Source organism: Mytilus edulis, chromosome 2, assembly GCF_963676685.1.
Source record: "Mytilus edulis chromosome 2, xbMytEdul2.2, whole genome shotgun sequence".
Classification (NCBI taxonomy): domain Eukaryota; kingdom Metazoa; phylum Mollusca; class Bivalvia; order Mytilida; family Mytilidae; genus Mytilus; species Mytilus edulis.
In genome coordinates, this window is record NC_092345.1 from 60785230 (window position 1) to 60807901 (window position 22672).

Sequence of the window (22672 nt, forward strand, 5' to 3'; positions counted from 1 at the left end):
GCGCTGTTAATTGAAAGTCAAGCAATAGAGACGTATAGTTAAGCGCTGAAGACTTAAAAGTTCAGTGCTGAAAATAGCGATGCAGATTTAAACTAAACCGCTGGATATGTAAAGTCGACCGTTGTAGATCATAAGTCGAGCGCGGTAGATATACAATCGAGCCATGGAGATGAAACATGAAGTCCTGATCTGCAAATGTAAAGTCCAGAGCTGTACATCTGAAGTACAGCAGTGCAAATGTAAAGTTTAGTGCTGAAAATAATTTTTAAAAATCTAGCGCTGCAGATGTAAAGTCAAGCGCCTGAGATGTAGAGTCAAGCGCTGTATATAGATACAAATCTCAGCGCTGTAATTGTTTAAAGTCTAGCGATTGATCAGCTGCAAAGTCAAATGCTGGTGATGTTAAGGCCAGCCCAGTACAAATCAGGATTCTCGTATACCCCACATGCATAAACATATATATTTGTCCCGAATGTGCATTTTTGCCACTGGAAGTCAAACAGCCATCCATCAATCTATCCTCATCAAATCGCAAGGTGTCAGTTAAACTTTTGGTTGAATAACTAACTATATATTAGTTATTCAACCAAAAACTGACAAAAGTTTTCAACCATGAATTAATATCCTAGTAAACGAGTATTAAAAAATATCCACCTAAAATAATCATTTCAACCTTTTTATGGGCATTATTCAGTTGTGTAATAAAACACTTAGGCTAGTTCGTGCGTCCGGCGCGCTTTGGTTTCATTTTTTTGTTTAATACATTTTTTTTTTTTTTTTTTTTTTTTTTTTTTTTTTTTTTTTTTTTTTTTAAAACAGTTGTTGGCATGACACGGGTTATGTTCTTCTCATATATGTTATGATGGTATGATACTAAACCCCTAACGGGAAGGATTGTGCCTGATGTTCATATGATGAAATCATAATCTTTCAGTCAGTTTAATTGAAGTCTGGAGCTGGCATGTCAGTTAACTGCTAGTAGTCTGTTGTTATTTATGTATTTTTGTCATTTTGTTTATTTTCTTTGGTTACATCTTCTGACATCAGACTCGGATTTCTCTTGAACTGAATTTTAATGTGCGTATTGTTATGCGTTTACTTTACTACATTGGTTAGAGGTATAGGGGGAGGGTTGAGATCTCACAAACATGTTTAACCCCGCCGCATTTTTGCGCCTGTCCCAAGTCAGGAGCCTCTGGCCTTTGTTAGTCTTGTATTATTTTAATTTTAGTTTCTTGTGTACAATTTGGAAATTAGTATGGCGTTCATTATCACTGGACTAGTATATATTTGTTTAGGGGCCAGCTGAAGGACGCCTCCGGGTGCGGGAATTTCTCGCTACATTGAAGACCTGTTGGTGACCCTCTGCTGTTGTTTTTTATTTGGTCGGGTTGTTGTCTCTTTGACACATTCCCCATTTCCATTCTCAATTTTATGAACTGATTACAATTTTCATACAGTCAAATTGAATAATTGCAGTGTGAAATTTTACTATTATGACTCGTTGCATTCCCAGGGATCAATAAATGAAAGGTATATGAATACATATTGTACCTAATATTCCATAAATTTGAATTTTGTAACTTGTTTCAGGGAGATAACTCTTTATATCAGTCATGCGTTTGTAAAAGTAAAGTTTCATCAATGTGTCGCATTTACCTGACACAGATCTAAATATACAAATGAAAATGTTTGATAAAAACGTAATGGTGATTTTAAAAGTTAATTACCTTATCCTAGGTCTACCTCCTTAGGAGACATATGAAAATTGTCTGACAAGATTGAGAAGTGTAATGATGTCCATATAACACCTTTTTTTTTAGACTTCAGACGACATTAGTTAGCCACACGCATGGAACAACATACGGTTTTTTTTTATGAGGATACGTATCTCACCATTATTTTATATATAATTTAAGAGAAATGTTTGGTCAGCTATATTCATCGGAAGGAAATAAGCATGCTAGTAGTCTGTTGTTATTTATGTATTATTGTCATTTTGTTTATTTTCTTTGTTTACATCTTCTGACATCAGACTCGGACTTCTCTTGAACTGAATTTTAATGTGCGTATTGTTATGCGTTTACTTTTCTACATTGGCTAGAGGTATAGGGGGAGGGTTGAGATCTCACAAACATGTTTAACCCCGCCGCATTTTTGTGCCTGTCCCAAGTCAGTGACGTCAATAACAGTCTAATGGATCCATAGGGGATAAATAAAGATTATAACGAGTTGTTAAGCGTGTACATCAAAATTTGTTGGGGAAACTTCTCCCGGATTATAAAGTTTATAAACACGAGACTCAATCTATAATTAACTTCTGCCTAAATAACAGTTTTTCCACAAGTAGCTTTGCTTTGACAAGGTTTGTTCAGAGACTTAGATACGTATTTAATAGTAACAAAGTTGTACCCTTTACAGAGCCGGGATCACGTTCTATATCTGTATCAAGTGTTATAAGTAACACGGCAGTTATATCACGAAATGATAAGAATAAGAGCAGACATCTCTCCGCGGAAGAAATAAATTGCCAAACGGCATTGAACAAGCCCTGTGTAGATCAAAATTCAACACTGCTTCTTGATAATGTTGAGTTCAACAACGATGACTTACCTTCCGCCAGATATAAATCGAATCGTAAATGTGACATTCAGAGAACAGCAGAAGAAACAAAAGAGGCAAAAGAAAAACAGTCCAACATCGGTATACAGACATGTTGTGTTAAATTTAAAGACGCTGATAAACTTTTGTCGGGTAACAAGAAAACGGAGACACAACAAAGCAGAGAAGTGTGCGAGAACAAATATGATTATAATATTTGCAGCCAACTCAAACATGGATGTTAGTTTAACGGGTGAAGTTATTTCATCCTCAGGCATATCAAAGGTTACAAGACCACAGTTGACAGTCCCTGAGATACACACTAAAGAAAAAGAATATTTGGACAGTTGGATGGAACGTCACATCAAGAAAGACAATTTGAAAAAATAAATATATTTATGCTCATTTTTCTTTTTTCAATAACAAAAATAATATAACAAAACAACAAAAATAATATAACAAAACAACAAAAATAATATAACAAAACATGTTATTCTGCCATATTTGGAGTTTTTGGTGGAGTTTGTGTTGCTTAGTCTTTAGTATTCTATGTTGTGTCTTGTGTACATTAGTCTTTTTCTTTTTTAGCCATGGCGTTGGTAGTTTATTTTCGATCTATGAATTTCAATGTCCCTCTGGTATCTTTCGACCCTCTTTTCGGGCATTTAGAGCTTGGTTGAAAGTATGTAAACTGTTGTAGGGAGAATTTCTGTAAAATATTGTATGCCTGGAGAATTTCAGAAAAAGGTATTTAAATTCATAGCCTGGTACTTGGAGAGAGGACAATTTTTTTTAACCCTCTCCCTTTTTTCCGTAGTCCGTTTCTGATAAATTCTAATATTTTCGCGTTTCTGTATACTTTGAACGTACGTATGTTATAAATAAAACGTATTATCTTCTAACTATTAACCAGAAAATGATTGTCCTGTTGCCGAGTACTCTTATGAAAATTATGTACAAGTTTAAAACCGGAAGTCTTGTATGACTTACTTAAATGACTTTATTTTCGTTTTTCTCCCTAAATAACGCAAACTGAATAATCATAAGAATCGATGACAAATGCGATTATGCATGGTACCTATAAAACACAGAGGTATGACGATTAATTTATTGTTGAAGGAAGATAAGCGACACACAAAATAAGGTATTCTCGTTTAATAGTACTATATAAACATTATAAGACAAAACAAATTATTATATATTTTACGCGCGCAATACACGTGTTTTTGGTATAACCTTCATCAGATACGTTACAGTTAAAAGTTTTGAACGCCAAAACTATCCATATAAATTAAGTAATTGATGGTCTACCCAATGATAGTCTCAGCCAACATTTTCACAGCACGTATTTCTGGTATAACCAACACCAGGAACGCTCATAGTCACAAACATATCTTCTTCTCTTCTTCTTCCATTTACTGCCCACATTCAACTTTCTGAATATACTGGCAAATTGGTTTTGCATGGTTAAAAACAGGATAAAACAAATGTTTAACTTTATTTCTTTAGGTTGGTCATTAGAGATTTGAATGTCTCAAATGACTGCTGTGGCGATCTCCGGGGGAAGCTTGTTCTAGTCTTTATGTTCTTCTCAAATATGTTATTTAAGAATTGAATGCTTCTTTTTGTAAATTTATTGGGGTGTAAAAGCGTTGACCGAAGTACATTTTGTATGAAGCGCGGAAGCGCTTCATTCTAAAAATGTACGCACGGTCAACGCTTTTACAACCCTATAAAGTTACAAAAAGAAGCATTCAATACTTATAATTACATTTTTTTAGCTATGATCATGAAAACACGAATTTTATATATTTTATTATTTAACTCACCTGTGCACTTTATTGTTGGAGCACGTGTTATCATGAGTGAAAAGTTGTATTGAGCAATGCAACTGCTTACGGAATAACACGTGATGTGCAGTTAGCCAATCAGAATAAAATATTATAATGAACCATACATCTAATGTAATTATGATGGTATGATACTAAACCCCTAACGGGAAGGATTGTGCCTGATATTCATATGATGAAATCATAATCTTTCAATCAGTTTAATTGAAGTCTGGAGCTGGCATGTCAGTTAACTGCTAGTAGTCTGTTGTTATTTATGTATTACTTAGTATTGTCATTTTGTTTATTTTCTTTGGTTACATCTTCTGACATCAGACTCGGACTTCTCTTGAACTGAATTTTAATGTGCGTATTGTTATGCGTTTTCTTTTCTTCATTGGCTAGAGGTATAGGGGGAGGGTTGAGATCTCATAAACATGTTTAACCCCGCCGCATTTTTGCGCCTGTCCTATGTCAAGAGCCTCTGGCCTTTGTTAGTCTTGTTTTAATTTTAGTTTCTTGTGTACAATTTAGAGTTTAGTAAGGCGTTCATCATCACTGAACAAGTATATATTTGTTTAGGGGCCAGCTGAAGGACGCCCTCGGGTGCGTGAATTTCTCGCTACATTGAAGACCTGTTGGTGACCTTCAGCTGTTGTCTTTTCTATGGTCAGGTTGTGGTCTCTTTGACACATTCCCGATTTCAATTCTCAATTTTATTTTATTTGGTGGTGTTCACAAAGAAGGACCATTTCCTACAGTCTTTGGTTGATAATCATATCTGTGACACTTGATCTGTTTCTGTGGCGCTTGGTGACGTATCGCGCAGCCCTCCTTTGTACTTTTTCAATTTGGTCAATATGTTTCTGATGATATGGGTCCCATACTGTAATGGCATATTCTAGTTGGGCCTTACTAGAGTTCTGTAAGCTGGCTATTTGATGCTTTTAGAGCCGATGTGTAAATTTCTGTGGAGGAAACCAAGACTTCTGCTGGCTTTGCTGGTAATGTTGTTGATGTGTTCTCCCCAGTCTAGTTCGTTTGTGATGGTACAGCCTAGGTACTTCATTGATGTTTCATGTTTTAGTACGTGGCCGTGTAATGTGTAGTCCCATTTGATTGGCTTTTTCTTTCTGGAGACAGTCAGTACGCTACACTTTTCTGGGTGAAACTCCATCTTCCACTTCTCCTCCCATAGTGCTAGTTTATCTAGGTCCGACTGTAGGTGTTGGCAATCAGTATCTGAGGCGATGGTTATGTAGACTACTGTATCATCAGAAAAGAGACGAACTGTTGAATTTAGGTCATTTGCTAGGTCATTTATGTAAAACAAAAATAGACTGGGCCCAAGACTGTATAAACGTCCGGCTAGCATATAGCCTTTATAGGTATACCAAAAGGTTTAAGTAGAACATAAATCGTCTGAAGTCCAATTTGCCTGAGAGAGTTATAAACTTAGGTTTGGTGGTATCCATTTGATGTGGCTCTGTACTTGTACATCCCGTTATTGTTCAATGATAAGTTTTTTTATTCTTGCCTTTCATTTTTCGAATATGTTTTGTCTATATACTTTTGCGTGATTCTTTGCTTATACATCCCGTCATTGTGTTATTGATCTGTTATAATTTCTGCATTATTGTCTTACATTTTTGCTGAAATGCTTTGTCCATATTCCTTTTTGTGTTTCTTTCTTACATATGCCGGGCGTGGCTCTGTATTTATACATCCCGCCATTGTGTTATTTTGTCATGGTTTATTACAATAATATACAATAAATTAATATATTTGTTTGTTTCTAGAGTGATTAAGATGATAATCCAATGTTGACTGCTGTACCCCTATTATTGGCATTTAACCTATTTTGTCTCTTTGTTTTGTTCACACATCGTTGTTGATATATGGAATTTTATGCGACTTTTACACAAGTGAGAGGTTAATCTAGCTATAAAACCAGGTTTAATCCACCATTTTCTGTGTAAAAAAATGCCTGTACCAAGTGAGGAATATGACAGTTGTTATCCATTCGTAAGATGAGTTTGAGCTTTTGATTTTGTCATTTGATTAGGAACTTTCCTTTTTGAATTTTCTTAGGAGTTCAGTATTTTTGTGATTTTACTTTTTAGCACAATCAGAATCAGTATACTGGAAATTTACAAAACATGTGTCAGTATATATATCTAGGGACAGTTCTCCGGATCTGACAAATTGTATCTTCGGCGACTGATTGTCAGCGAAGGATCGTCCACCCGATCTGACGGAATGTATCTCCGGCGACTGATTGTCAGCGAAGGACCGTCTAGAATTGTATCTTCGGCGAAGGATCATCCACTAGATCTGACGAATTGTATCTTCGGCGAAGGATCGTCCACTAGATCTGACGAATTGTATCTTCGGCGACTGGTAGTCAGCGAAGGATCGTCCACCAGATCTGACGAATTGTATCTCCGGCGACTGATAGTCAGCGAAGAACCGTCCACTGGATCTGACGAATTGTATCTTCGGCGACTAATAGTCACTCGAGGACCGTCCACCAGATGTGACAAATTGTATCTCCGACGACTGATATAGTCAGCCATGGACCGTCTACCAGATCTGACAGTTTGTATCTCTGGCGACTGATAGTCAGCCAAGGACCGTCCACAAGATCTGACAGATTGTATCTTCAGCCACTAGACGAACCGAACCGTTCACCAGATCTGACGAAGTGTATCATAGGCGACTGATAGTCAGCTATGGGCTGTCCACCAGATCTGACGAATTGTATATAGGCGACTGGTAACCAACCTGTGCTCATTATTTATTGGTTTGGAAGTCGGAATTACTTTAAATAATTGTGTACGGATTGATAATGCATCTATTATAGGAGAATCGAGTGAGATTGTTTCCCTTTGTCCATTGGTTATCTTTTAATTGATGCCACACTTCTGAAAACATGATTGGAAGAAATGTTTTGTCTCATATATTAAAAAATTTCTTAATAACAAAATTAAAGCGTGAATTAAATTTGCCGTAAGTAAAAAAAAAAACAAACGCGTTTACAAGAAGTATGGTCCTATGAGAATAGTGGATTGTTTTAGTAACACAAGATTGCATGATTTCTCCCCCTCCTAAAAAAAAATAAAAATACAAAACTTATTTAGTATACTGATGTTATAACTCAATGGCAACAACAATGAAAATGATACATTAAACGAAAGGGAAAACTCAGAATAGCTTATACTATTGTATTAAATTTCAAGAATTAATATAGAACATATTCAAAACAGTGTGGCTGTGGCCATTGATTGACGACCTAAATTATCCCATTGACTGGGACAGATTAGGTGAACGTGTGTCTGTAACGACCACTTCTCACTATTTACTTATTGTAGAATTTAAACTGTCGGGTAACCAAAGGTTCTTAACGCCTTCAATAATAAAAGAATTCGAAAAATTAATCAGGAATAATCTTTATGTTTTGATTTATATTATTGATATAAATCATAAAATCGTGTTATTCCTGATTAATTTTTCGGATAACTTCATTTAGGTGTTGAGAACCTTTGGTGACCCCACAGTTTAAGTGTCTTTAACAAGTACTTACATAGTGAGCAGTGGTCGTTACAGACAAACGTTCACATAATCTGTCCCAGTCAATGGGATAATTTAGGTCGTCAATCAATGGCCACAGCCACACTGTTTTGAATATGATTCTACTCTGAAACAACTAAACAATGCGGAAGACACACAATCCAATATCTATGAAACAAACTTAGTAATCAAATTAAAAGAGGTTTAGTATTTCTGGATCCATTTTTTTTGTAAAAAATGCCATAAACGTCTAGTAAAGCAAACTTGTGATTTCATAAGGCGTGTTTAGAATTTACGGTTAAACCTATCGAACAAACAACGATAGGCCTTTGTGGAATTATAAACATAGTGCAATCTTTTTTTTAAAAGACTATTTTAGAAAACTAAAGATATCTTGATAATTCTCATTTCAATATTATATATAACTGTAATGAACGCCTCTGGATGCACAAACATGTGTATTGCTTCTCTTGTCAAAAGGTAACTATTTTTGCTGTGTGGCTGTATTAAACTGGATTAAAACACAGCTATAGCGACAGCAAACATAGGTACAGTCACATTCGTTTTGCTAAGCGACTTCGGTGGGGACAGGGAGTTCATAAAACAAAATTGGACTATGATCTAAAATGACGTTTAACAAGATTTCCCAAAAAACTAAACTGTATTTATTGACAATGATATTTTAATACATCTCCCCCCTTTTTAAAAGCTTGATTGTCTGAGATTCAGATTATCATAATAAAGTTATAAATGTTGAACCATCATAACAATTGTAGATCATTTTAATTTATCTTATTTACGGTTTTTTTTTTTTTTTTTTTTTTTTGTATAAATAAACAATCGTGTATCAACGAGAAAACAACTAAACTGAACATATGAGATATAGTAGATTTTAAAGATGTCAAAATTGTCATGCATACTATTTATTTACAAAGATGTAAACAAAAAAATCAGGGACAATTATTAGCTCACCTGGCCCAAAGGGCCAAGTGAGCTTTTCTCACCACTTTGCGTCCGTCGTCCGTCGTCGTCGTCGTCGTCGTCCGCCGTTAGCTTTTACAAAAATCTTCTCCTCTGAAACTACTGGGCCAAATTAATCCAAACTTGGCCACAATCATCATTGGGGTATCTAGTTTAAAAAATGTGTGGCCTGACCAGGCCAACCAACCAAGATGGCCGCCATGGTCAAAAATAGAACATAGGGGTAAAATGTAGTTTTTGGCTTATAACTCTGAAACCAAAGCATTAAGAGCAAATCTGACACGAGGTAAAATTGTTTATCAGGTCAAGATCTATCTGCCCTGAAATTTTTAGACGAATCAGACAACCCGTTGTTGGGTTGCTGCCCCCGAATTAGTAATTTTAAGGAAATTTTGCAGATTTTGGTTATTATCTTGAATATTATTATAGATAGAGATAAACTGTAAACAGCAATAATGTTCAACAAAATAAGACCTACAAATAAGTCAACATGACCAAAATTGTCAATTGACCCCTTAAGGAGTTATTGTCCTTTATAGTTAATTGTTAACAATATTCATAAATTTAGGAAATATTTTCCACTGTAATTACTGGGCCAAGTTCATTATAGATAGAGATAATTGTAGCAACAAGAATGTTCAGTAAAGAAAGATCTACAAACACATTACTATCACCAAAACACCAATTTGTCATGAATTTATCTGTGTCCGTTAATATGCACATAGACCAAGGTGAGCCACACAGGCTCTTGAGAGCCTCTAGTTTTTATATTATGATTGTTTCTGGAAATACTTATTAACATTTATCGGATGACATGATAAAATGATAAAATCATTTAATTCATATAAGATATAAAAGCGTTATTGGTATAAGTTTATTTAAATTGAGATATATTTTTTTATTTTATGTTGTGTAAATGTCTCGTTAGCGTTTAATTCACACCACCATTAATTCAGAATTACGATTTAAAATAATTTGTAAAACTTTACGTTATGGGTCGTTTTATTAAGCTGCAAATTGAGTACAAAAGAGTTATTCTTTTGTACAGTTTACCACAAATAAATCACAACTATTTGTCATAATACAAGTAGGCGGAGTTATTAATAAATGTAACAACGTATGGCCCAACGACAATCGATGTTACTAAACCTTATTTGTAAATGAGATGTCAATATGTGAAAATTCCCACCCCTGAATCAATTCAAATGACAGGTGTATATTTTTTCGACAAATCCCCCGAGACTTTGTAGTTCTTTCTTGTGTGAAAACGTCTATTTCCCAGATAATCGTCTTAAAATGTCACATCAACAGTATCATGTTTCAAATATGACTTTTACCTGTTTTGGACAATTTTTGTAATTTTTACTTTTTTTCTACAAATAAGTAGATATATTTTTTACGTGAATTCAGGACTTGTTAATTTAAGTTTGAAATAACATTAACTTAGTAATTATGAACGAAATCAGAGCAACTGGTTCAGGTTTTGAACTTAACTCTGAACGTATTACACAGAGTGCATTTGATTTCACGATGAAACATCACCAACAGCTTCCGGATGATGGCAATGTTGAATCCGATGATGATTCTTATTTTATAACAGACTCCAAACGGAACGGTGGAGATAGGAATACAGAGTCAAAGAATGAAGGAGACCATCTAGATATACTATCTGATAGTGAGAAAGACGCAGCCGACAGGGGTGAGATAATCAAATAATTATATACACAAAATATATATTTAAAGATATATGAGGAAATATTTTGTAAAAAAAAAATCAAAAACTGGATATTAATATACTATATAGTAATAATTTATTTTAGTTTACAATAATTATTTTAATGATATTTAATAGATCATAGAAGTGATATGATCATTAAAACAAATAATCAAAGTATGTGCTTCTTGTTAAGCTACACACTGAAATACAGTTATTTCGATCAAGCAGGTAAACATCTAAACTTTAAATTGAAAAAAAGTATTTAATTTAGCGAATTCCTTTGAGATAAATCATAATTTTGTTACTGGATAAACCAAAATAAACCACAGCAATAAAATATGCTAATTGATTACCTTTTCCTACAGACTACACACTTTAAACATTCCTCTAATTAAAAACAATATGTTTTAATTTATAGGGTGTATATGAATGTAATTTATATGTCAAGAAAAACAAATACTATACATGTATTGTTCATGAAATAGGTTAAAAGCTTGAATGTATTTAAACGTTTGCATTGCTTTCTCTAGTTCAGAAGGTAACCGTATACTGCTTAGGTTTTCTTCTACATTTTAAAAATAAGAAATGTGGATTTGCTAATTGATTTTAATTTAAGGACAAGAAACAGTAAATGGAAGATGTTACAGACTGTTTTTTTTAAAGATTTTGTAGACAACTTGGACATGTTAAACTTAGATGAAAACCTAATAGATTCATTCAGCTGTCAGTTTTATTTACTACAATTTTATTAATTCAATATATATATATATAAAACGAAATGAAGTTGCCATATATAAACAAAAGTCGAATTTGTTTTATATCAAATAATTTGAAGTGGGGCTATGGTTCACCAAAACGTCGAAATAACAGTTGCTTTGCTGTAAAATCGTTTTTATATTGATACGAGATAAATTGTCTTGGGACAAAATATTTATCACCTTTTACGAAATTGAAAACTTGTTTATTTTCGTTATTAAAATTGTTGATTTTAAGTCTATTCTATACCAACGATTTTGCTTACATTTTTTATTCGTTCAATGTTATCGTTTTTAATATATATATATATATTTAAGTTAGTTAAAAAGACGTTGCATCCTTCCCAAATTTAGGACATCAACATCCCTCATTTACCATGTATACTGCATCTTTTTCTAAATATATAAAAGGGATTGTTTATTTATAAGATTTGAGGTTACAATTTTTTTCTCTTTTTTTGGGGGGTCTTAATTTTAAAATTCCAGTTTCTTGTAACTCTATCATTAAAGAAGAGTCGTTGTTTTTCATTGCAACAGATTAGACTATATAGGATACAAATTCGATAAGCAGTTTTTGATCCTTTGAATATAATCGTATATATATCCTTACCAGTTCTACTACTGCAGAGCACTCTGTTTTCGTTGTTTTAGATCTTAACGGGATCATTCAATCCAAGTCTTTTTTTTAACATGTCCATCAAAGTATTTTTCAAGTACTCGATAGTGTGCAGGTCTAACTGGTATGAGAAATAAAAATAAATGTGGATTTGTGTTTGCTTGAGTCTTAGAACTGATATGAGTTATATGTGTTGTTTTTTTTTTTTTGGTTAACATTATCATTCATTTGTTTTAAAATGCATCATTAATTGTTTCTTGTATTCCCGATACAAACAAAATTGAAGCGCTTTTTTTTTTATTAACTTCCCCAGTTACGCCCAAAGCCAAATATTTAAAAGCCAAGGATGTATAAGTACCGAAACACATTTCGAGCTATATGACCAAAAGTGAACTTACAATAGTAGCAAAATCCATATAGAGTCAACTTTAATTAATCAACTGTTATTGTTAATTATAACAGACATGTGTTTTCAAAACAGAAAAAAGATGCAAAAATTAGGAAAACAATCAAACTGATTACGTAACATAGAATGATAGAAGACATATACCACCAGTTTTATCCAAAAGTGTGACTCATTTATAACATTTCTTGTTAGTATAACATATCTGATAATTAACAATTTTACGACGCCAAATAATTAATTACTGTTAATTTAAACTCATTAATAAATTATATGTAATGAAGACTTTTTCCTGTCAAGAGTTGAAGTTTATGAGCTTTCCGCAGCTAGAAACATTACTAGCTACAAGATTTTTGAATCATACGTTACATATTTGTGTATATTGAAATCAGTAATTATATATATAATAACGGATCGTGATAGAATTTGAAAGGATCCTTCATTATAACGTCCTGTAACAAATTGTGGGGATTTTTTTCTTTCAAGTTCAGATTAACTCCCTTGAACCGGAACAGCACTTAAGGTAAATAAGATGATTTACACATTTGATTTTAATTAACATCAAAATATTTTTTTCCAGCATTTTGTTTACATAAAGGGTTTGGTACATTATTTTCAGTTAAACCGAATTTGAAAATGTTTCATCAGACTTTTGTCAGATTTGGTTAACCTACATTTTATTGATGAGGTCAGGGTATGTCTATTGCTCTCAATTTGTTTCTAAAGCTACTTTGCCTATCACCAACGTCTATTTTACGTAAATTCAGAAATCTTGGACTTTGGTAAAACAATTGTTAGTTTGACGTTTCAAATGTTCATTTCTTGCAGTTTTTTTTTTTTGGGGGGGGGGGGGGGAACCATAACGTTTTTGGCTTTCTTTGAGTAAAGGAATTAATGCTTTTAATGGTAAAGTTAGATTTTTCTAACAATCTTGAATTGTTTTGCTTCAATTTGAGCTCCATTTCATAAGTATATGCTGATTAGATAATCATATTTACATTTTTAAATAAAAACGCTTTTTCTCCAAAATTGCAAAAATGTCTAATTTTCAGCCGAACTTTTTGCAAAAACGAAATCTGCGTCAAATATTTTTTTTGATAAAATTTGATTCTCTGTCAATTGAAGAACAAAATATCTTACAGGGTGAAAAATCTTACCGTCATAAATAAACTGTTGGATACGCCATTAAAACATAACGTAATTAAGGTGGTACCTAACACTACAGGGAGATAACTCTGTAAAGTTAGCTAAACGTTTTAATGACGTTGTGTTATAAAAGGAGTATAAAGCTTCTCAATGATCAACATTGGTGTTTGTCAAACTGCTATATAACCAGTGTAATTTATCTGACAAAACGGTTGGTTCAAAATTTTTGAAATTTTTATAGTTTTGTTAAAGGGTTAAAGTAAATACTTTGACAAAATTTTATGAAAATTAAACGAGACAAATTAATTTTAGTGAAAGTGTTGGGTACCACCTTAACCAGAAGAATAAAGGAAAATAGATAAACAAGTTTTCAGAAATTATTTCATTTCTGAAAAACTTGCCCTTCCGGAGCGCCCCTGAGAACATCGCCGCCTTTTTTTTTGGGGGGGGAGGGGGGGTTCGTGTTGCTCAGTCTTAAGTTTTATATGTAGTGTTTTGTAGACTCGTGTTTGTCTCTCCTTCACCTTATTTTGCTTTTGCCAGGTGCTTTTCTACTTATAAAATTAATGTTCTACCTTTGTTATTAGTCCTATAACATATGACCTCGGGGGCATTATTTACTATTTCTATTTGCTGTTCTGATAATTTTTTTTTACTATCAATGTGCCACCCGAGACAAAAAATAAAAAATGGAAATATCAGCATGAAAACGTTAAATAGTGAATATATAATGCGAAGGCATATATTATAGGACTACTTGAGTAGGAAAGTTTTACATTAATTTGTAAATAGAGAAAACTAACACTATTACATGCATGTAACGAAACTTTAGTTTATTTGAAGTATGGCATGACATTAAAAAATCCCTATCAGTTAACTTTTAAATAGTCAGCATATAACTTGCACATGGACTATTGGAATAATTGATAGTCCCTTGTAGTAATTAAATTGATGGCCTAATGCATAATTGTCATGGTGATAAAACGTAAAATAATTAATTATCATTTATACTATAAAGAAGTAATGAAAATTCGAATTATAAAAAAATCAAAGTACATATACTATAGAATGCATTAGAAACTTTTTGATCAATAAGGCATGAGTAACGAATTGCCAAGTTTGGAGCTAAAATTTAAACAACAAAGCGAATAACTTATAAAATATTCGAGAAAAAAATACTAAACGATTAGACAAATGAATTAATCTGTTACACTGGCGATAAATTAAAGAATACATTGTAAATGACAATTTTCAAGACGGTAACTAGCACTGCATTGCATAATAAGATTTAACGAAAGATAAAATAAAAGTCCAAGTTATTTCACCCAGCTTCAGTGTTTACATGTATTTTGATTCTGTCTTTCTAAAAAAAATAGTTAACTTTCTAACGTTTTAAGGTAGATCCATGGTACACCGCCATACTGGATTGTACAATCGCAGTACACAATTGGTCTACTTCTTTGCCTAAATTTGCAAATTTGGAGTCAGATTTGCAATCAATTCACAAGACACATTTATTCATATAAAAATATAGTGATTAATATTGCCTTATCCATAATATTTAAACAAATCTCAAATACGTGTGTTTTTTTAGAATAAATGTTTCTTCTTAGTTATTTTAAAGGGAGATAACTCTTTTAGTGTTTTCGTTATTTTTATTTTCTTAAAGCATATAATAAACCTATGTTCTCATATTTCATCACAAAATTCTTTCACATAGATTTTTTTATGGCCAATGAACAATCTATGCAAATTTGGGTAATTTTGCACGATTTAAAGACTGAAGAATAGCACGTTGACCCATGGTACATTATTTTATGTATTTTTTTAAAAGTATAGTAGATTGTGTTAATGTGAGATTCAAGTTTCTGAAATTATAATGCGAGGTTGAAAAGTTTTGTTCTGTAATTTATTAATTGATGGATTGTTGGACGTTAATTAACGTCGATAGGCAATCTTTTACGCAATAAAAAACGCGTGTATACTGAGCTTTCTTGTATTTTTTCGTTTATTATCTTTCTATTTGGTAAATGTGAATGAGAGAAGCATCCAATACAGATACTAGGCGAGGCAATGCCGTTACTAACATAAATGGACTATAAATATAAGTGTTATTTTTCGCGACGTCAAACTGCTACATATTGGGAAAAGATTTTAATCATAAGAATGAAAGCGTATACATTTATTTACAATTTAGATATATATATACAGCAAAAAAAAACCCCACCTTTTTTTATAATTTCAAGAGAATTAGAGAGAGAAAAAAGTAATTATTTCAAAGGGATTCTTACAAAAATTAAGAGCATACTTTTGAGATTCTCCAAATTATTTTACAAAAATATGCAGGCGTTAATCTTTGGAAACAGAAATTAAATATGTCTCACGGTCTAAAGGAGGATATAAATGTCAAAGACAACACAATCTATGGAAACGTCTTAAATTTCGATCCCACTTATCTAAAAAAAAAAACAACATCAACATGGGATCTAAACTATATCACATGTCTTTAAAATCTGAGACATAATACATATTACATGTCTCTATTTTAATTAAGAATGTTCGTTACTCTTTTGTCTGAGATTTGGAAACCTCTAGTTTCATCCATGTAGTGCCAATAAAAATTTTGCCCTTCTTTTCTTTCATAATTTATTGCATATAGTTTTCCAAGTAATTTTTGAAAATTTTATCAAATCCTTTTATTTTTTCATGGTTTTTGAAAGGATAAAGGTGTCATATTAAAAATGTTAGAAAAATCTTGTGAAAACCTTTTCCCGCCTAATTTTTTATCATATCTCAAAAACTAGAACACAGACCTATCAATCTTTTCTAATTTTTAAGTTCGCTTATCGATGATTCTATCAATCTGTAACAGTTATTTAAAAACCTTGTTATTTTGAAACAGAGAAGCGAACATCCTTAAGAGGCCACTTAGAGTTCAATTTATCATTCGCAATTCAGTTTGCAATAATCTGAAAATTGTTATTTACATAAAGATAATTTTTTTTTTTAATTCAACAGCAATTCAGCTTATATATAATTTAAACTTAAAAATATAATACCTATCAATGATTCAGAGCATATATATATATATATGTTTTAAAACAAGTTTGAATTGTTGGATCATCAGATAACAAGAAATACAAGAGGCTGTCACAACGACAGCAAACCGGATTTATTAACATTTATTTGTGTCCTGGCAATATCACAAGAACCATTACTGATGAATGGTGAAAGTGAAAATCGTCAATATCAAATTTGACCTCCATTTTGTCATCAGTATCAACATATTAAAATTTGAAAAGCTTAGATTGAATGGTTCATGAGTAAATGCAACAACGTGAATGGAAACGCCATTTTACGATCTTTCAAGAACCATAACTCCTGAACGGTAACAGTCAAAATCGTCATTATTGAACTTGACCTCTATTTTGTCATCAGTAACAACATATTAAAATTTCAAAAGCTTTAGTTGAATGGTTCATGAGAAAATGCACGGACACGACGGGAAACACCATTTTTCAATCTTTCAAGAACCATAACTTCTGAACGGTAAAAGTCAAAATCGTCATTATTGAACTTGACCTCCATTTTGTCATCAGTAACAGCATATTAAAATTTCAGAAGCTTTGGTAGAACAGTTCATGCATAAATGCACGGACACGACTGGAAACTCCATTTTTCAATCTTTCAAGAACCATAACTCCTGAACGGTAAAAGTCAAATTCGTCATTATTGAACTTGACCTCCATTCTGTCATTAGTAACAACATATTAAAATTTGGGAAGCTTTGGTAGAACAGTTCATGCGTAAATGCACGGACACGACTGGAAACTCAATTTTTCAATCTTTCAAGAACCACAACTCCTGAACGGTAAAAGTCAAAATCGCCATTATTGAACTTGACCTTCGTATAGTTGTCAGTAATAACATATTAAAATTTTAAAAGCTTTGGTTGAACGGTTCATGAGTTAATGCACGGACAACATTTGATTGCCGCCCGGCCGCCCGCCCGACCGCCCGCCCGGCCGCCCGCCGTACATCCCCAAATCAATAACCGACATTTTTGTCACAAAAATCCGGTTAAAAATGAAAAGAGATATTATGAAAACGAGTAATGAAATATGAGCATGAACAGTATGTTTCATTAGAATCTGCCGTTTTGATTTGCCGACAACAACCGAGACTTTTAATTATTTATTAGAAAGTAGAATGCTTCTTCTACATAAATATGGGCGGTTTTTGACAATACAATGCACATATATCGGGTAATAGCATCATTAAGTCATGCTAAATTACTGAAATCTTCACAATTTTAGCATTTTACTTAAATTTTAGACGGTTTCCATCTTAAATGAAAGTGGTCGCATTCGTGTTCATTCTTAACATTGAAATGTAAGTTGTATTTGATGATAATACATACCATATATTAAGGTTTCGGAAGAACACGGATGCGGCCACTTTCATTTTTGACAAAAACCATCGGAAAAGTGACATTATTTGGCATTTTTTATAGATTTTTCATATTTAAGCTTGAATCAGAGCGTTTTTAATGACTAAATCAGTTAAAATCTTTCACATCAACTAACTGAATCAACTGAAATAGACACTTAAGTGTTTAAAAAGTGTTCAAAGTCTTTAGTTAGATGAACCTGAAATTTGAGGCCAAAATCGGTCCTTACCGGACCTACTCCTTTCAACATTCATGGCTGCATGTTGTTCTAGTGATAAGCTAGGTCACAGCATTTCATAAGAAAACAGACTAAAAGCTTGATATACCACATGATTTCATTGGTGTAGCATAAATTAAATAAACATGATTTTTTTATTAGTTGTTATTGGCTTTGAACTTGCTTTCAGTAACTGCGAATGCTCTCATAATTGTTCTTTGTGTCGTTTATGTTTTAGTTAGTTGTTTTGTGCTACGTTGTATCGATTTGATTATTAACACTTATTTATTATAATTTTTTCTTATGCTGTGCTGTTACACTGCTGTCCCTGATTATGGGATTGCTGGGCGCAAGCAAGCACCTTTAATCCAACCACATTATGTATGAGTCTGTCCAAAGTGAGGCCGATGTCGTGCAGTGGTATCGAATTTTGTTGTATTTCATATATTTTTCTGTTATTGTTTTGTTCAATAATCAGGCCGTTGCATGTTTTTTTTTTTTTTGAATTGTTTTACATTTATCATTTTGGGGCATGTTATAGCTTGCTGTGCGATAAATGTTTTGCTTATTGTTGAAGGCCGTACTGCGATCTATAATAGATAATCACTTCTATGTCCCAGACCCTGTAGTGGAGCGTTGTCTCATTGGAATCATACCACATCGTCTTATTATTTATATTGATCCGGAGCGCACAATTTTAGTATGATCTTGGCTTCATACAAAATGTGCTTTGGTCAACGATTTTATGCACCCAATTGAAACTCAAAAAGAAGCATTAAATTTAGAAAAAAAATCTTAAATTTTTCAGATTCTTGCACCGATGATTCAGTGAGACGATATAGAACAGCATTTACAAGGGAACAGATTGGTCGCCTAGAAAAGGAATTCTACAAAGAAAATTATGTGTCAAGACCCCGACGTTGTGAATTAGCCAAATCGCTGAATCTTCCTGAAAATACAATAAAGGTATGTTATTAATACCAATCGTCGTTGTTGTATAATAATGAACAGAACTGAATGAATAGAAAGCATAACATTCTAAGTTTTAGTCTTGCTGAACAGTAACTAAGAGGGTAAACATGTACCTGTTTTGGTGGGTAAATTCTTGGCAGTGCATATATTTTTCATGAGTGCCTGATAAAACGTTAAGTCTAATTCTATATATTTTTCAGTTGGTTTTCTCTATTGAATCAGCTTTGTTTATTCGGAGGCATTGGCATCAATTCACGAGAACCAAGAAGAAATTTGTCAGTATTTTGATTTTGTTATTGCTGTATGTCATCAAATACCATTTTTTTTATTCAACTATCTTCCCGTAGGTATGGTTTCAAAACAGAAGAATGAAAGACAAAAGACAAAGAATGGCAATGGCTTGGCCATATGGTATAGCTGATCCTCATCTTTATGCTTATTTAGCAGCTGCAGCAGCCTCGTTTCCATATGGAATACCCTCTGCAAATTCTAGTCCATTTAATGTATACTCACAAATGGGCATCCAAAGACCAACAAACAATATGTCACAGCTACAGATGTTAAATCCCCTAAGACCGCGGTCTGAAATTTTACAAGGGATGGCAAACACGATCTTGCAGCGTACTCCGCAAATTACATCCCCGCATCAACTATCGGGAGTGTCTCCTATTGGAGGTAACATGCAATCTGTTTTGGAAAGTGCTGGATTAATTGGACACAATAGTGGACCACCATCTATAGACAATTACAACTGCAACCCAGCTTTAGCTGGATTATCAAATATACCAACATCGCTTCCGACAGCCCCTAAGGCACACACAAACACAACTTCCCATGGACTATTTCGTCCATTTCAGACCGATATCGAAGGAACGTGACTTTTGTATATTACATTGAAGGAACATAGGTTTATTTTCTTGCCAAAACTTGCTGAAAAAGACACTACAAACTGTGATAGAGTGATTTCCGTGACAATTGTTACACTCATTAGAAAGTGCTGTAAAATATAGAATGTAAACGTGATGATTTGTTGTAAGATTGTCTTCTTCCCTTACAAATAAAATTATCATATAGATTTCCAGTACTAGATTCAAGTACTATAGTAAATCAGTCTTATTCAAGTTTTTGCTTATCTGATCTAAGGTGAGCAATATCGTCATCACATAGCATTCGTCCAGAACCGTACATGATGTGAGTGACCTTTCACTCTCTCTAAAACCATTTGTTATATTTAGTTTGTATAGAAAACAATATTCTGATAGAAAGTTCATAATGTAATTGTCATTAAAACTGCTGAAAAGGTTTTAACATAACAGTTACAGGATTTCCTATTTTCAACAAAAGAGCAATATGTTTGAAAATTAAAAGCTTCAAAAATTATTATTAGCATACGTGGTGTTCAAAGTCGTTTTTTAGTCAAAACTTTTCACGTTCATTCTAATCTATGTACTGGTTTGTCAGGAGTTACATACTCATACATGTCATAGTACAAGTAAAGGTAAATACTGCATTCAATCGTTATTTTGAAAAAAATGGCACTGTGTATGTTTGGCTGTAGGAAATGTATACATATATCTTGATTCTGACGCCCTACTATGTTGATTGGTATGTGCTTGGTAAACACACAGTGTTAAATATTTCATGCCTTTAGAAGGTCGAAAAAATTGGCCACCAGTACCTTTGGTAGAGTTGAAATAAATAAAAGTTAAGGATAGGAAAATTGTAGTAAAGCAATGCTATCACACCAAAATATCTGTTGAGAAAAAATATTTTTCCAATGAACTGAATAAAAATCTCAACAAAACAAAGTGTTAAAAAACCATACATCTCTAGTAAAAATACTAGTTAATAATTCCCAAAAGACGCACGCGTTATCATGTTAAAAATACTCGTAATTCAAAGTATTGGAAAACAGGAAGTAGGTGTCTGAAAAATCAGAAAAGCACTTGCATCTTACAACTGATAAATGCCAAGCTGGTGACCGAATATAAAGTATAATTCTGTTCTGCAACACCGGAGAAAACGGACGAAAGTTGAACGCATGTCTTCATTGCGTCGGATACACATAAAAATGAAAAAAACTGGTCGAATTACTGCTGAATCAAATCACCATGAAATGTCAAGTTTTTGGTATGTTCATTGTGAAGTTTAATTATGAATAAAATAAGATTAAGAATGCTAGTACACGACAATGAGACACCGGTCGTTAAACATAGAAATACTAGGGAAAATATCAAAAGAGCAAACTACGGTCTTAGATGGTTCAGGAACAAGGATAACAGGGACTACCAATGATCTTCAATCAACACAAACATTAACTGAACAAAGCCACCACTTCCTTCATTATTTCAGACTTCCAAAACATCCTAAAACAGAAAAAAAAATATTGACCCAAAAACAAATTGGTTCTGAGAACAGAGAATCTCTCTGGAATAATTTTGGATAAGGAATTTAATATCAAGGCACCAGATGGAATCTTTCAAATGAGGTAGTTTGATGTTGACTATATATATATATATATATATATATATATATATATACAATGTTACAATATGTACAAATACACAGCTACGCTATTTGAAGCTCAAATAACTGTTATACATAAAGTGTCCGTCTCAAATTAGGAGAATATATAGATGATATTCGAATATCAAATTTTGAAAATAATTCACAAATAACTATACATAGAGTACATAATACGCCTATTTCTAGAATAAGAAATAAACCCACCAAAAACTTGCAAAGCGGTTTGTGTTTGTACGAGCGGATAAGGCAACCAATAATGAGGTGGTAAATCCACTCTATAATTTATGACAAAAGGGACGATTTTCGTTCCCTATTGTTAATTTTCCTCTTTTAAATGGTGATGGTATCGAAAATTACAACTCGTTCGCTATATCTATCCCCGTGTCTGTTCTGATGTTTTTGATTTTAAATGAACGTGATCTTTGCATTACTGGTAAATAATTAAGACAGGGATTACGTTATGCAAATTACTTAAAGCCTTAACTAAATTATTCTATAGATATAAATATTTGGGTTTAAAGTTTGGTTTTACCTGTTGAAAACTTATTTCTAACGGTATGACACACCCTTGTTTTAGCGGAGATGTTGTTTGGCGTGCCCGGAAATTAACGAGCCTGGTAAACTTATAGATCTATTAGAAAACTTATGCTAGAAAGTTATCAATTCAACACTATAAAAAGATCGTTGAATGTTGATTTTATTGGTATTAATATTGATTTTGTTATCAGTAAATTAAAATCAAACTAAATATTATTGTTATATACATATGCACATTCAACGATCTACAATCTGTCGATACCTGTATCTTGGCATTGCACAAGGTCATGTTTTTTCTCTTACTGTTTACAACCTCTTTATACTTGATACTTATTCAATTTGATGTTTGATG

The 22672-nt window shown here is 32.9% G+C and overlaps 1 protein-coding gene across 1 annotated transcript; it reads left to right on the forward strand.

Annotated features, from left to right (window-relative positions):
* Positions 1-10371: 10371 nt before the first annotated feature.
* On the forward strand, positions 10372-20332 carry LOC139512573 (homeobox protein Hox-A3-like). The gene is made up of 3 exons (XM_071300292.1): positions 10372-10680; positions 19094-19251; positions 19605-20332. The coding sequence occupies exons 1-3, from the start codon at positions 10434-10436 to the stop codon at positions 20133-20135; spliced, it is 936 nt and encodes a 311-aa protein (XP_071156393.1). The 5' UTR covers positions 10372-10433; the 3' UTR covers positions 20136-20332.
* The last annotated feature ends 2340 nt before the right edge of the window (positions 20333-22672 follow it).